Source organism: Uranotaenia lowii, chromosome 2 (assembly GCF_029784155.1).
Source record: "Uranotaenia lowii strain MFRU-FL chromosome 2, ASM2978415v1, whole genome shotgun sequence".
Lineage (NCBI taxonomy): Eukaryota > Metazoa > Arthropoda > Insecta > Diptera > Culicidae > Uranotaenia > Uranotaenia lowii.
Window position 1 is genome coordinate 164,861,412 of NC_073692.1, and position 13,196 is coordinate 164,874,607.

The window sequence follows — 13,196 nt, forward strand, 5'->3', positions numbered from 1 at the left end:
AATGAGAGTTCGGTTGAGTTCGGTTCATTTTTTGGTTGCATTAGAATTAGGCAGGTTTCAACGTTGTAAAAACATACAGTTTACAATGTTAAGTTGTTTATTTTGTAGCTTTATAAATGATTAAAGTTAGCTATTTTAAAGGAATCTAGAGGACAAATTCCAAGTTTATTTAAACTGACAATTAGCAACCGTTTTTATTTTGGTGAAACTTTAGCCAAATCATTCTCTTGCACGCGTATGACGTTTTTAAGCCTCCATTGACGAACCTCATCATCTACCTTTCCGCTTACAATACAATATACTTGATGAATTTGTTTTTCGGTTAGCTAATTTTAAATGCAAAAAAAATCCTCTAGATTCCTAGCTAACTTTAATCATTTATAAAGCTACAAAATAAACAACTTAACATTGTAAACTGTATGTTTTTACAACGTTGAAACCTGCCTAATTCTAATGCAACCAAAAAATGAACCGAACTCAACCGAACTAGAAAGATACAGATGTTCGAAAACAGCTATTTTTTCTTAGTTTTTCCAATCTAACTCGTTTCAGTCTGAATATTATTATTAAGTGTGTTCCACAAAACTGTTCGATTTTAAGTGACTCAAAACTCTTTCAAACATATCTTGCTCGAATAAGCTCGGCCTGGAAAGATATCGTTAAAATACTGAAAATTTTGATAAAAAAATTTTTTTTTGTTTTGAACCCTTCTAACTTTTTTGAGTTAGCTTCTACGATGTTGACGTCTTCATCAAAATTGCTACATTTTTTACAATCTAAAAACTTGCCAAAGACATAAGTGCTCTAAAATTAAAAATACAAAAAATAATTTTTCTATCTCACTGCTAGGTGATTTAATCATTTTTATCAAAAGCTTATTTTAAAGTGCTTTGAATGTAGGTAAAATGCCTCGAAGACACTATGGGTCTAAAACGCTCCGTTTTGGCGTAAACAATTCTGATCACCTTTTTACATCGTTTTCCCCTGTGTGCATTTGCTCGATCGGTTCTCAAGTTATGCAAACTTTTGTCATTTGTTTGAGAGGCCTCCTCCCCCCTTCCTGTTAGAGGGAGGGTTCTCAAACCAGAATAGAAACTTTTTCCAGCCTCCAACACTCCTACCTGTCGAGTTTCACGCAAATTGGCTTAGTAAATTTCTTGTCTAAATATAGGGACCAGGCAGACAGACAGAAATCCATTTTTGTACGTAAAGATACATTTTCTGATTTTGGACTCCAACTTCTTTTCTGGCCTATTTATTTGTTTAATTTTATTTTCCGAACCTTCATTTTTACATGAAACTTTCATCAATTGATTTATTTATTTGTTTTATTTTAATTCAACGGAGATAGATTTTCAAATCATCATTTCGAAAGGAAAAATATCATATGAGTTTCATGGCATTAAAACACATTGTTTAATTGTTTTGATACATTATTTGACCTTAAAGAGAACTTAGAAGAGAACTTGAAGACAGCTCGACATCTAAAAAAATTTTGTTGGTTGAAAATATCTTAACGAATCTTCACAATTTTTTAGAAAATCCTTTCAAGTTTAAAGTTTCATTTAAAAAATAAACCAATAAACAATACAACAGTGCCGGACCTTCTATCGAACCACCATGTATATCCCGCATGTGATCGTTCCCGCTATTGATCTCTCTTGTTTCTCTAACCCCACCCCACCCATCGACTGGGGTTAGAGAAACAAGAGAGATCAATAGCGGGAATGTGGGATATACATGGTGTTTCGATAGAAGGTAAAGCAGTTGATGGGAAGAGCTCGATTGCTCGTGTTCGCCGGTTTCATCACGTTCACCGTGGTGAAATTGGCTAACGCGCCGTTGTACTGAATCGGAGATTGCAGGTTCAAGTCCTGCCAGTGAGCCGTTGTATCTTTTTCGAAAAATTCATGATATTTACGGCTTATGTTCTTTTGTTCTTTGATAGCTTATGTTTCTTTAATTCTTTTCATCACCTACGAAAATGTGATTTTTTTCAGGTACAAAGATGTACCAAAGCGATTTCATAACATCAGTATTGAAGGTTTTTATGTTTTGTTAATATACTTTTGGTTTTTAATCAGAATCCAAGAACCCTAACCTTTTTCTATTCTTATGAAAAACTGCATGTTCAAGTCCTGCCGGTGAGCCGTTGTATCTTTTTCGAAAAACTCATGATATTTACGGCTTATGTTCTTTCGTTCTTTGATAGCTTATGTTTCTTTAATTCTTTCCATCACCTACGAAAATATAAAAACCTTAATATTGAAAGTAATCATATGTCATACGTGTTTTCGAATCGATTAAAATAATTTGTCTTGTTTAGCGCGGGAAAGTAAAAAAAAACTTGCCTACGAACTCTTGGAAAAAGATAATTGGTATTTTCTATACTTACATTAACTTATTTGTCGAATTAATTTCGAACAATATTGATATTTGTGATACGTACCTGAAATGAAAATTAGAAAGAATCGATTAGGCTTCTGATATTTAGAAACACCAAGAGGGCACGAACAAAAAAAAATGTTTGTAGATCTTTTTTTCCATCTTGTTGAAAATAAAAAAAAAACTTGTTAATAATTTCGACAGCTGCCGCAAAGAATAATTTCAGCCCAACAAATCACCGGAACTCTTAATTATATCATCCCCAGCTTTCGGCTATCCAAGAACGAATATCGCTACCCCCAAACAGTTTCCGGTTTGGTTTCAAAAGTTCAAGTGCCCCTCCTAATAACCGCCCACTCAAAAGCACCCACCATCCCACCTTACCCCCTCCATTCGTTCATTCATTCATTCATCCCCCCATTCATCGGAGGCGGATCAAGTGGTAATTCAAAACCCAAGCAGTTCAAATTGATTTCCATCACAGCCAGTCGACAGACACTTAATTTTCTGATCGGGCCTTCCGGGTCCCTCAAGGATTCATTCTCGTGTCATCCGGTTGGCAGACACTAAGGAGGACGGCTAAGTTTTCCGGGAAGCTGCGTTCGTTATGCGACAAACAACAACGGCTGCCAAGAATGGGGTAGTGGGAGGGGCGTTTCGGCCTACGCCTAATGCTGTCACACTCTTGAGAAGCCCACCTTTTGTGTGAAGCGGCGACGTTCGTTCTTACAGTCAGTCAGTGGTGGTGGCAAGCCATTCTCATTATCCAGTCCCTCGGAGCGAATTTTCAATGGTATTTGATAAACAGTGTCGTAAAATTTAATTTGATTAAGAGCAGCTGAGCTGTTTACTCGGAAAAGTTTGCCGTTTGGAGCCTCCGGGGCTAGATTGTCATCTGCGAGATGAGTTATATTTGATGGCTCACTTTAAATGGCCGGGCGAGGCTTTGTCGTCGTTGCTTAGAAAAGATGTCGGAAAACATAATCAAGGAATTAAGAATATCAAATAATATGGTTCCTATCCTAAACAATCTTGTGCAATAAATATTTAGAATTTTAAGCTAACAAGAGGTAGTTAGTGGTAAAAGCCCGACCGTATTTTAAAACAAAATTCTGAAATTTTAATCATAAAGTTGCATTGCCAAACTGAAAAATCTGTATTAATGAACGAAAAATCCAATTTTCTATACTGAAAACAGTTAGAAAAGAAATACTATTCGCCACTGTTTTTTTGCTTGGAAATATACAGTCCACGATCGACTTGGTCTGAAATTTTCAATTCTTGGCATGGTCTTCCACTTGCTGTTGTTTATTGGAATGTGATTCTTACATGGAATTTAATAGTTTTTTAAGCCATTCCTCCGAATTTGCAAACGATTTCGTATGCAACTTGTATTTTTCAGCAGCTCGATTTTTTCAGCATTCGACGTGATTATCGTTATTTTGAATCAAATTTACTAAAATGTGAAATTGGAAACAGTCCTTAGTCCAGAATATACTTATACTTATACTTATACTTATACTTATACTTATACTTATACTTATACTTATACTTATACTTATACTTATACTTATACTTATACTTATACTTATACTTATACTTATACTTATACTTATACTTATACTTATACTTATACTTATACTTATACTTATACTTATACTTATACTTATACTTATACTTATACTTATACTTATACTTATACTTATACTTATACTTATACTTATACTTATACTTATACTTATACTTATACTTATACTTATACTTATACTTATACTTATACTTATACTTATACTTATACTTATACTTATACTTATACTTATTTTATTTTTTATTTTTTTTTTTTTTATTTACATAGTATTCCGTCTCACGACATAACTTGACGAACATAATTCCTAAAATTCACTCGGTTCATAGCAACCGTTCTCCAATTTCTCGGGCACCCCACGTTCGCCAGATCACGCTCCACTTGGTCTAACCACCTCGCTCGTTGCGCCCCCGCTCGTCTTGTTCCTACCGGATTCGTAGCGAACACCTGTTTTGCAGGACAGTCGTCCGGCATTCTCGCAACATGTCCAGCCCAGCGTATCCGGCCAGCTTTCACCACCTTCTGGATACTGGGTTCGCCGTAGAGTCGCGCGAGCTCGTGGTTCATCCTTCGCCTCCACACTCCGTTCTCCTGTACGCCGCCAAAGATGGTACTTATACTTATACTTTTTACAAATTTTTGTGATTGAGTAAAGTTATTCAAGAGTAACAATCTTTACCCAGACATAATGCCAAAACTTTGAAAATATATCACAGGTTCAGAATTCTGCTTCAGTTTTTCAAAATTTTCGTGCTTGTTGATAAAAGTGCGTTCCTGAATAATAAATTTTCAAGAAGATTAAATTCATTCCAGTGGTTCTTGTTGCATAAAGGGTGATACGGAATAAGGTCAGAATTTCGTCAAGGGAAAACGCGTATAAATCGGTGAAATCGTTTATTTAAAAAATCAAATTAATTTTTTTTGAAGTTTAATTAGCATCAAATTCAGGAAAAATATTTAGTTAGGCTTCCGCATTTCCAAATCCAAATTGCCGGGCCTTACGCTTAACCCCTGCCATCAGATTTTGTACAGCCACCAGTCCACCTTCTTTGCCGCGGAAAGCCAGTTTGCGTTGAACTGCTACTCGTCCTTAGCAGTTTTTTTGGTGTTCTTTAGGTTCCGCTTGACAATAACCCAGTATTTCTCAATTGGGCGGAGCTCTGGCGTGTTGGGAGGGTTCTTGCCCTTGGGAACCACCTGCACGTTGTTGGCGGCCTACCACTCCATGGTCTTTTTACTGTAATGGCAAGATGCCAAATCCGGCCAAAACAGTACGGAACAACCGTGTTTCTTCAGGAAAGGCAGCAGACGTTTATTCAAACACTCTTTCACGTAAATTTCTTGGTTGACAGTCCCGGAAGCTATGAAAATGCTGCTTTTCAAGCCACAGGTACAGATGGCTTGCCAAACCAGATATTTCTTCGCGAACTTTGACAGTTTCATGTGCTTGAAAATATTTGCTACCTTTTCCTTTCCTTTTGCCGTATAAAACTCCTATCTCGGTAGCTGCTTGTAGTCGGCTTTGACGAAGGTTTCGTCGTCCATTACCACGCAGTCAAACTTCATCAGCATCGTCGTGTACAGCCTCCGGGATCGCGCTTTGGCCGTCGTATTTTGTTTATCATCGCAATTTGGAGTCACTACCTTCTTATAAGTCGATACTCCGGCTCGTTTTTTGGCTCGATGCACGGTTGTAGACGATACACCCAGCTTATTTGCGGCATCTCGGAGAGAGAGGTTAGGGTTTCGCTTGAAACTACCGGCAACTCTCTTTGCCGTCTCAGCGGCTTCCGGTTTTCGATTTCCCCCCGATCCAGACTTCCGGGCTGTCGACAAACGTTCCCCAAACACTTTAATTACATTTGTAATGGTTGATTTGGCAACTTTTAGCGGTTTTGCGTGGAAGTAGCTCGGATTTTCGCCATGCGCGAGCAAAATTTTGATAGGCTGCTCTTCTTCCTTGGACGGCATTTTGACAACTGAAGAGTGAATTCCAAAATCAAAATAAGAGCAACATTCTGCACACACACCTTCAAAATGAGGGGTGTTCGGGTTTTTTAAATGCAGAATTGAAAGAAATACGTCAAATTGATATTGACCAAATTTGGACCGTATCATTCTTTATTATCGAAATATTGGTTGTTTCTATTTTTGCATATTTTGGATTCGATATCCATTTTCAGTTCGAATCATTATTAAAAAAAAAAAAAAGATATGAAAAACTGTTCAGAAATCGTTGAAATTTGGTTTTGAATTTCATTCACGATTAAACTGATGATTTTCAAAATCAACATGCCTTTTCAATATTTAAAATCAATTCACTTAGTACGCTGGTCAAGAGCAGACGTGTTTTTTTTCCTTTGGTGCCGAAAAGTTCTATTTGGAGAGTTTTGACATTCGGGCTGATTGAATCAGCAGTTAAAAGTTTAGGTTCGAATTAAAAAATAGAGGTCAAAAGAGAAAAATGGTGACGGTTGGCCGTGAAAACACGATGCGAATGCATTTCGGGAGGGAAGCTAGAAAGCCTAAGGATGGGGAAGTATTTAAGTTTTTCCGTGAAAATGACATAAAAAGTGAAATGCTACATAGTATGTACCAGGATGCCAACGAGTATTCGGTGTTTGTAAAGTTTATAGACCAAAATGTGCTTCAAAGTGTGCTTAAAAAGTTGCCTCGTAACTTATCATTCGACTACGAAGATGGCACTAAAATACAGATTTCGTTGTCGGAAGCAGGGCAGTTATTCCGGTATGTCAGAATTTTCGGACATCCCGAAATTGATGACAAGGAAATATCGAAAGAGTTGGGAAAATACGGAAACATACACCAGTTCGTCCGGGAAAAATATTCCATCGAAACCGGTTTCCGTATATGGTCTGGTGTGCGAGGAGTCCATATGGAGATTCTACGGGAAATCCCAGCGAGTCTCCACATCAGTCACCTGCAAGTAAGGTTATATTATGATGAGTTGCAGATCAAATGCTTCGGATGCGGGGCAACAGACCATCTGAAGGCAGCGTGCACAAAGCGATCTTCGGTAAACGACCGTTTGTCGAGAGGTGGTGCCGTTGGATCGCTTTCCCTCCCTTCGGCATCCGAAGGTGAGATGAGAGCGAGCTTTCGAGATACATACATTACTGGGAAAAGTGCTGCGTAGCGACGAAGGGACGCCCAAGGTAACTTGCACAGACGGAAATGGTTCGATGGACAAAGGAGAAAAAGTTCCGAAAGATGACATTCGGAGCTCATCGGCTAGTGTTGCCGGTCCGGTTACTACTACAGTTGGCAAAGATGACAAAGCAACAAGCGATGGTACCGACGTTCCTGAGGTAGGTGATGTCATTGAAGAGGAAACGGATGAAACCAATAGGCAGAGTGGAGAGTTCAATCTAGTTGAAACGAGAAAGCGTGGTAGAAAAGCTGCCATCGAAAAGAAAAGCAATAATAGAGCGGATTCTGAAAACTCATCAACAGAGACTGAGCAGGAGAAGTCAATGACTGTGCCACCGGCACCTAGTTTTTTGGAGGGACACTTGCTGCGATCTAGATCGAAAAATAAACAACTCAAGCTGAATTCAGGCGAGGCTTATAAGAGTTCAGATTTTTCAGGTTTTTTTGAAAGATTATTATTAGTACCTATGAATTTTGTTTTGTCAGTAGCTTCGATTAATTTAAACAGTTCTTGTTCAGATATCAACAAAAGTTCATTAAGAGACTTTGTGTATGATCCTAATGTAGATATTATTATGCTTCAGGAAGTCATATATCTAAATTTTAATTTTATTTCGACTCATGTTCCTTTGGTTGATACTGTTCCCAATTCTTTGGGTACGGCAATTCTTATTAGAAAATTTTTAGAATACAAAAATTTGCTGTTTTCATCCAGCGGAAGAATATCATCAGTTCAAGTTTCGAATTTTTATTTCATTAATATTTATGCTCATTCCGGTAGTAACAAGGCTAAAGAACGCGATGAACTTTTCACTTCTGATTTGGCTGTGCATTTGAATGGGAATGATGCTTCCAATACGGTTTTGGATGAAGATTTTAATTGTATTATTGAAGCAGGCGATAGTCGGAATACCGGAAGTAAATACTCTTCAGCTCTTAGGAATGTTATTAATTCTTTGAATTTCAAAGATATATTTTAAAGTAAAGGTGTAAATGAATTTACCTTTGCTCTGGTTGACTCGGCATCAAGAATTGATCGCTTCTACGCTTCAAACTCCTTTATTAAAAATGTTATTAAATGTAATACTCTAAGTGTTCCGTTTTCTGATCACCGCGCTATTCTTTTCCAATTTAAAGTTAATAAAAGCGATATTTCATTGAGAGGTAAGGGCTACTGGAAGATTAATTCAGCTTTGAATGAAAATGAGGAAATCTTTGAAAAATTTTCAAATTAACTTTTATCTTTGAAAAATCGTCAAATATATAGATCACAATGCATGGTGGAATTTTGTACTCAAGAGAAAAATTAGTAGTTTTTACAAAAATTAAAGCTTCAAATTAAACACAGAAATAAATAATAAAAAAAGTGAACTTCTTAAAGAACTAAATGAGTATACTAAAAAATGATCAATGGCGAAAATGTCATCGATGAGTTTAAACATACTAAGAACAAAATTTTGAAGATTGAAATTGACTAAATGAATTACTTTGTTACTAAATTAATGCCTCAATCCTTGGCAACAGAAGAAAGGATAAGTGTTTATCAAATTGCTTCGTTATTTAAAAGAAGTAATTTTCAGATCAAAATAATTGAAAATAATGAGCGTATTAAAGATCAAACGGTCGTGAGTAAAAAAATTTTTGATCATTATTCTAACTTATTTGCAGGCGAGAGTATAAATACAAATAATGAGAATGATGATTCTTTAGATTTAATAGAAAATGCTTTAGATGAAAGTGATAAAAATTCTGTTACTGCTCCGATCACTGCTGACGAGCTTAAAACAGTCCTCCAATCATGCACTAAAAAGAAATCACCAGGGCCTGACAGCATAACATATGAATTTTACCTAAAAAATTACAATAATATAGAGGTGGCACTACCTTAACCTATACAATGAAATCTGGTTGGTCCGAAGTCTACATGTGGTGAACACGTATAGGTACTCCGGACGGGCCGTACCGACATCATTTTTTCATTTTTTAATTTTTTCATTTTACTCATATTTTAATTTCAATTCTTAAGTCGGATTGAAAGTTGTAATAAAAATAATAAAATCAGATTGAAACTCAAAACGTCAGAATAAATATTCAAAATTCATGAATGTTTGAAGCAAATTTCCAAGTTTGGCTCGTGATGGCGTCGCTTGTTTGAAATCTGAAGTTATTTTGAATACCGTACCGGGTGCATCGGGACAATTTGCAGTTTCTTTTATTTTTGCAAGCCCCAGCAATAATCTTTTTTATAACCTGCATTTATATTCAAAGAAATGTTGATGGTGGTGCTGAACTCTAGGAAAAAAAAATCAAATAAAATTTAGAGTTTTATTTCTAGACTTCCTGCGAAAGCAGGAAGCCCTATTCTTCTTGGATCATCTCAAAAGTAAATTTTCTTCAGTTCTTTATTATTTTTCATTTTGAACACTTAATAGGTATGTTCCAATTAACCAAAAAATAAGAAAGCCAAAGAATGTTCTGATAAAATGTGCCACCATTCGAAGCACTTTAAATTAATTTTCTTCACTTTTTCGTCAAAATCTAGCTAGTTGATCTAATTAGTTAGTGTAGCGGTAATGATATGGGCGTTAATATGACAGAAGATCAATCACGATTAAATATTCACTAACTGATGAAGGCTATTCTGATAAATGCGTCTTTGCAGTTTTTTTTGTAGGACTTCAGTTGTGCGTGATATATGCTGGGGCTTGTTTATAAACTTCAGAAGTATTGAAGTTTATAGATTCATAAAGAATCAATCGCAGCAAAATATTAAATTCCTGCAATTTTGCACGTTGGATGGTGTACATTTTTATTTGTTTTGAACATTTTTAAGAGTGAAAAATGAGAAGGATGATTACAAAAATCAATCATTTGAAAAATTACATCAGGCCCATCTTAAAATATCATTTTAGCCGAAAATGAGTAGTACAGCAGTTTACAATTATTCGCAGAACACTTCAGTCAAAATTTTCTAAATAAAAAATATTGTTAGAATAGATTCTAAAAATCTTGTGAGAAATGTTTCCAAACCTCCATTGTTCACTGTATCTAGACTGACATTTCAAAAGGACTTTTTTCCTGAGAGTGCTTATAGAATCATGTGAATTTATCAAATGTATCAAAGAAAATTTCATAAGAAATCTCTAGGAGATGAGGAAATCAGGTAAAAATAGTCAGATCCATGCATGTTTCAAAAGTATTTCCAGATTATATACCTGCACCCACACTTCCAAATATTTATTTTGCTAGGATTTAGAAGTCCTTAAGCTCAAATTTATTTCTTTCGTCCTTTTCTCTATTTTTTCTAAGTATTTATTGACTACTAGGACGTGGCCGGCGCCGTTATTGATATTTAAAGAGAGAGCATCAGTTTTATTCATTGAGCATGTTGCTTATCCCAAGCATCATTCTTTTGACATCTGAACAAAATTTAAGGCCTCGGTCAATCACGTAGTAGCAACCATTGGCGATGTGGAATTCGTGTGGAACGTTGATTAAACATAACATAAAGTTTTCAAAGGATATACATATACTGGATTAAAACCAAAATGTGTAAATTTGCCTTATCTGTAAAAATTGTATGACAATATATTATAATCATTTCGGGTTTAATGATTTAAAGTGGATGTGAGTAGTCAATCAAGCTAAGCTATGCAAAGCTAATATCATGTTGATAGAATTCATCACTAAATAACAAACTTATTGACATGTCAAATCCCTTTTTAATTGATGCTAAACAAATGAAGTCAAACAACATAGTTTTGAATTTTAAGAATTTGTTTTGCTTCAAAAAACTATTTTTAAAATTTATCCATTATTCAAGCAACACAAATTGAATTGAATTTAAATTTGTTTATACGCAATAAATTTAGGAACTTTTGGTCCTTAAAGGAGACAAAAATGTGTAGAATGCTTGGTATTCGGATCACAACTATTTATTATTTGTTTTCCTTTTTACCCAATATTACGGAAAATAATTCAACTGGCAATCACAAATTTAAAATAGAATTTGAATAAATTTTGGCATCTTTATAATGAAAAATTGGGAATCTTTACATAAATAAAGCTTTCAAAAATTTAAGGACGCTTTGATGTTTTCGTAATTTATGATATATTTTTCATTTATTTAATTTTTGTAATTTTTGTCATTTTTGTCATTTCTGTCATTTTTGCCATTTTTGTCATTTTTGTCATTTTTGTAATTTTTGTCATTTTTGTCATTTTTGTCATTTTTGTCATTTTTGTCATTTTTGTCACTTTTGTCATTTTTGTCATTTTTGTCATTTTTGTCATTTTTGTCATTTTTGTCATTTTTGTCATTTTTGTCATTTTTGTCATTTTTGTCATTTTTGTCATTTTTGTCATTTTTGTCATTTTTGTCATTTTTGTCATTTTGGCCATTTTTGTCATTTTTGTAATTTTTGTCATTTTTGCCATTATTTGTCATTTTTGTCGTTTTTGTGATTTTTGTCATTTTCGTCATTTTTGTCATTTTTGTCATTTTTGTCATTTTTGTCATTTTTGTCATTTTTGTCATTTTTGTCATTTTTGTCATTTTTGTCATTTTTGTCATTTTTGTCATTTTTGTCATTTTTGTCATTTTTGTCATTTTTGTCATTTTTGTCATTTTTGTCATTTTTGTCATTTTTGTCATTTTTGTCATTTTTGTCATTTTTGTCATTTTTGTCATTTTTGTCATTTTTGTCATTTTTGTCATTTTTGTCATTTTTGTCATTTTGGCCATTTTTGTCATTTTTGTAATTTTTGTCATTTTTGCCATTATTTTTCATTTTTGTAATTTTTGTAATTTTTGTCATTTTTGTCATTTTTGTCATTTTTGTCATTTTTGTCATTTTTGTCATTTTTGTCATTTTTTCATTTTTGTCATTTTTGTAGTTTTTGTCATTTTTGTCATTTTTGTCATTTTTGTCATTTTTGTCATTTTTGTCATTTTTGTCATTTTTGTCATTTTTGTCATTTTTGTCATTTTTGTCATTTTTGTCATTTTTGTCATTTTTGTCATTTTTGTCATTTTTGTCATTTTTGTCATTTTTGTCATTTTTGTCATTTTTGTCATTTTTGTCATTTTTGTCATTTTTGTCATTTTTGTAGTTTTTGTCATTTTTGTGATTTTTTGTTTCTCAAATTTTGTTCAAAATAAACAAAAAGAATGTTGACTAGACGCAACCATTTTTTCAATGAAAAAGGTGAACATAATTCAAGTAAAATTATTCCGACAGGGTTTATTCTGGGCGTTGGCCTGCATCTGGCTGATCTACGATGACGTCAAAATCCCACACCTGAAGGGAGAACCATTCCGGGGCAATTCCAGCTACCAGTTCCTGTACACCAACTACATTCCGACCGAATTCTTCATCAGTGGAATCGTTTCCGGGCTGCTGACTATCATAAATGTCATATGCATCTTTGTGACGGCAATAGTGGTGCTCAAAATTAAGGAAGTTGCTGCTCCCTACACTTCAAGTCCAGATTTGCGACGGTAAGTTTTATTTTTTAAAGTTTTGTTGTTGTCACCTGTTGTGATTTTTTTTTAAATTTAGCTGAATGTCAGTTGTTTTTAAACATCACACAAATTTCTTGGACGAAAAAAGTCTTCATACTAGAGCTTAATACTTCGCAGAAGTAAATGAATGAAGTGAAAATAAATGTTCCGCTGGATGAGTCACAAGTTCTTTCAGTTGAAGAGCTGATCTGTTTTTCGGATGCTATCAATTTCTTTCTGCGAAAGGAATGATAGAAAATTTCCTTCGGAACATGTGAAATGTTCCTCTTCAAAAAACTCTCGTTGGTACTTGAATCTTTTCAACAAGTTTGCAGTCTTCCTCGAAGTTATCCAAAATTTTCGGAATGCTCTGCTCATTGATGAATAATAAATGTTCAAGCACATGGATGTAATCAGCATATTTCTAAGGAACAATTATTTCGATAAATTACCTTGAAAAGGATTTAACGAAACAAGTTAAATGAGATAATAATTAAGAATTGAACAAGATATAATAAATTACCTCAATAGTTTCAAATAGTGTTTGAAACA

The 13,196-nt window shown here is 34.4% G+C and overlaps 2 protein-coding genes across 2 annotated transcripts in view; both read left to right on the forward strand.

Annotated features, from left to right (window-relative positions):
• Positions 1 to 12,645, forward strand: part of LOC129748375 (uncharacterized) — a 121,940-nt gene extending 109,295 nt beyond the window's left edge. The window contains exon 9 of the mRNA XM_055742977.1: positions 12,382 to 12,645. Within this exon, the coding sequence (XP_055598952.1) occupies positions 12,382 to 12,645 (264 nt within the window). The remainder of the gene's footprint in view (positions 1 to 12,381) is intronic.
• The window catches only part of LOC129748374 (uncharacterized), an 814,549-nt gene that overhangs the window by 379,567 nt on the left and 421,786 nt on the right, over positions 1 to 13,196 (forward strand). The window lies entirely within an intron of this gene.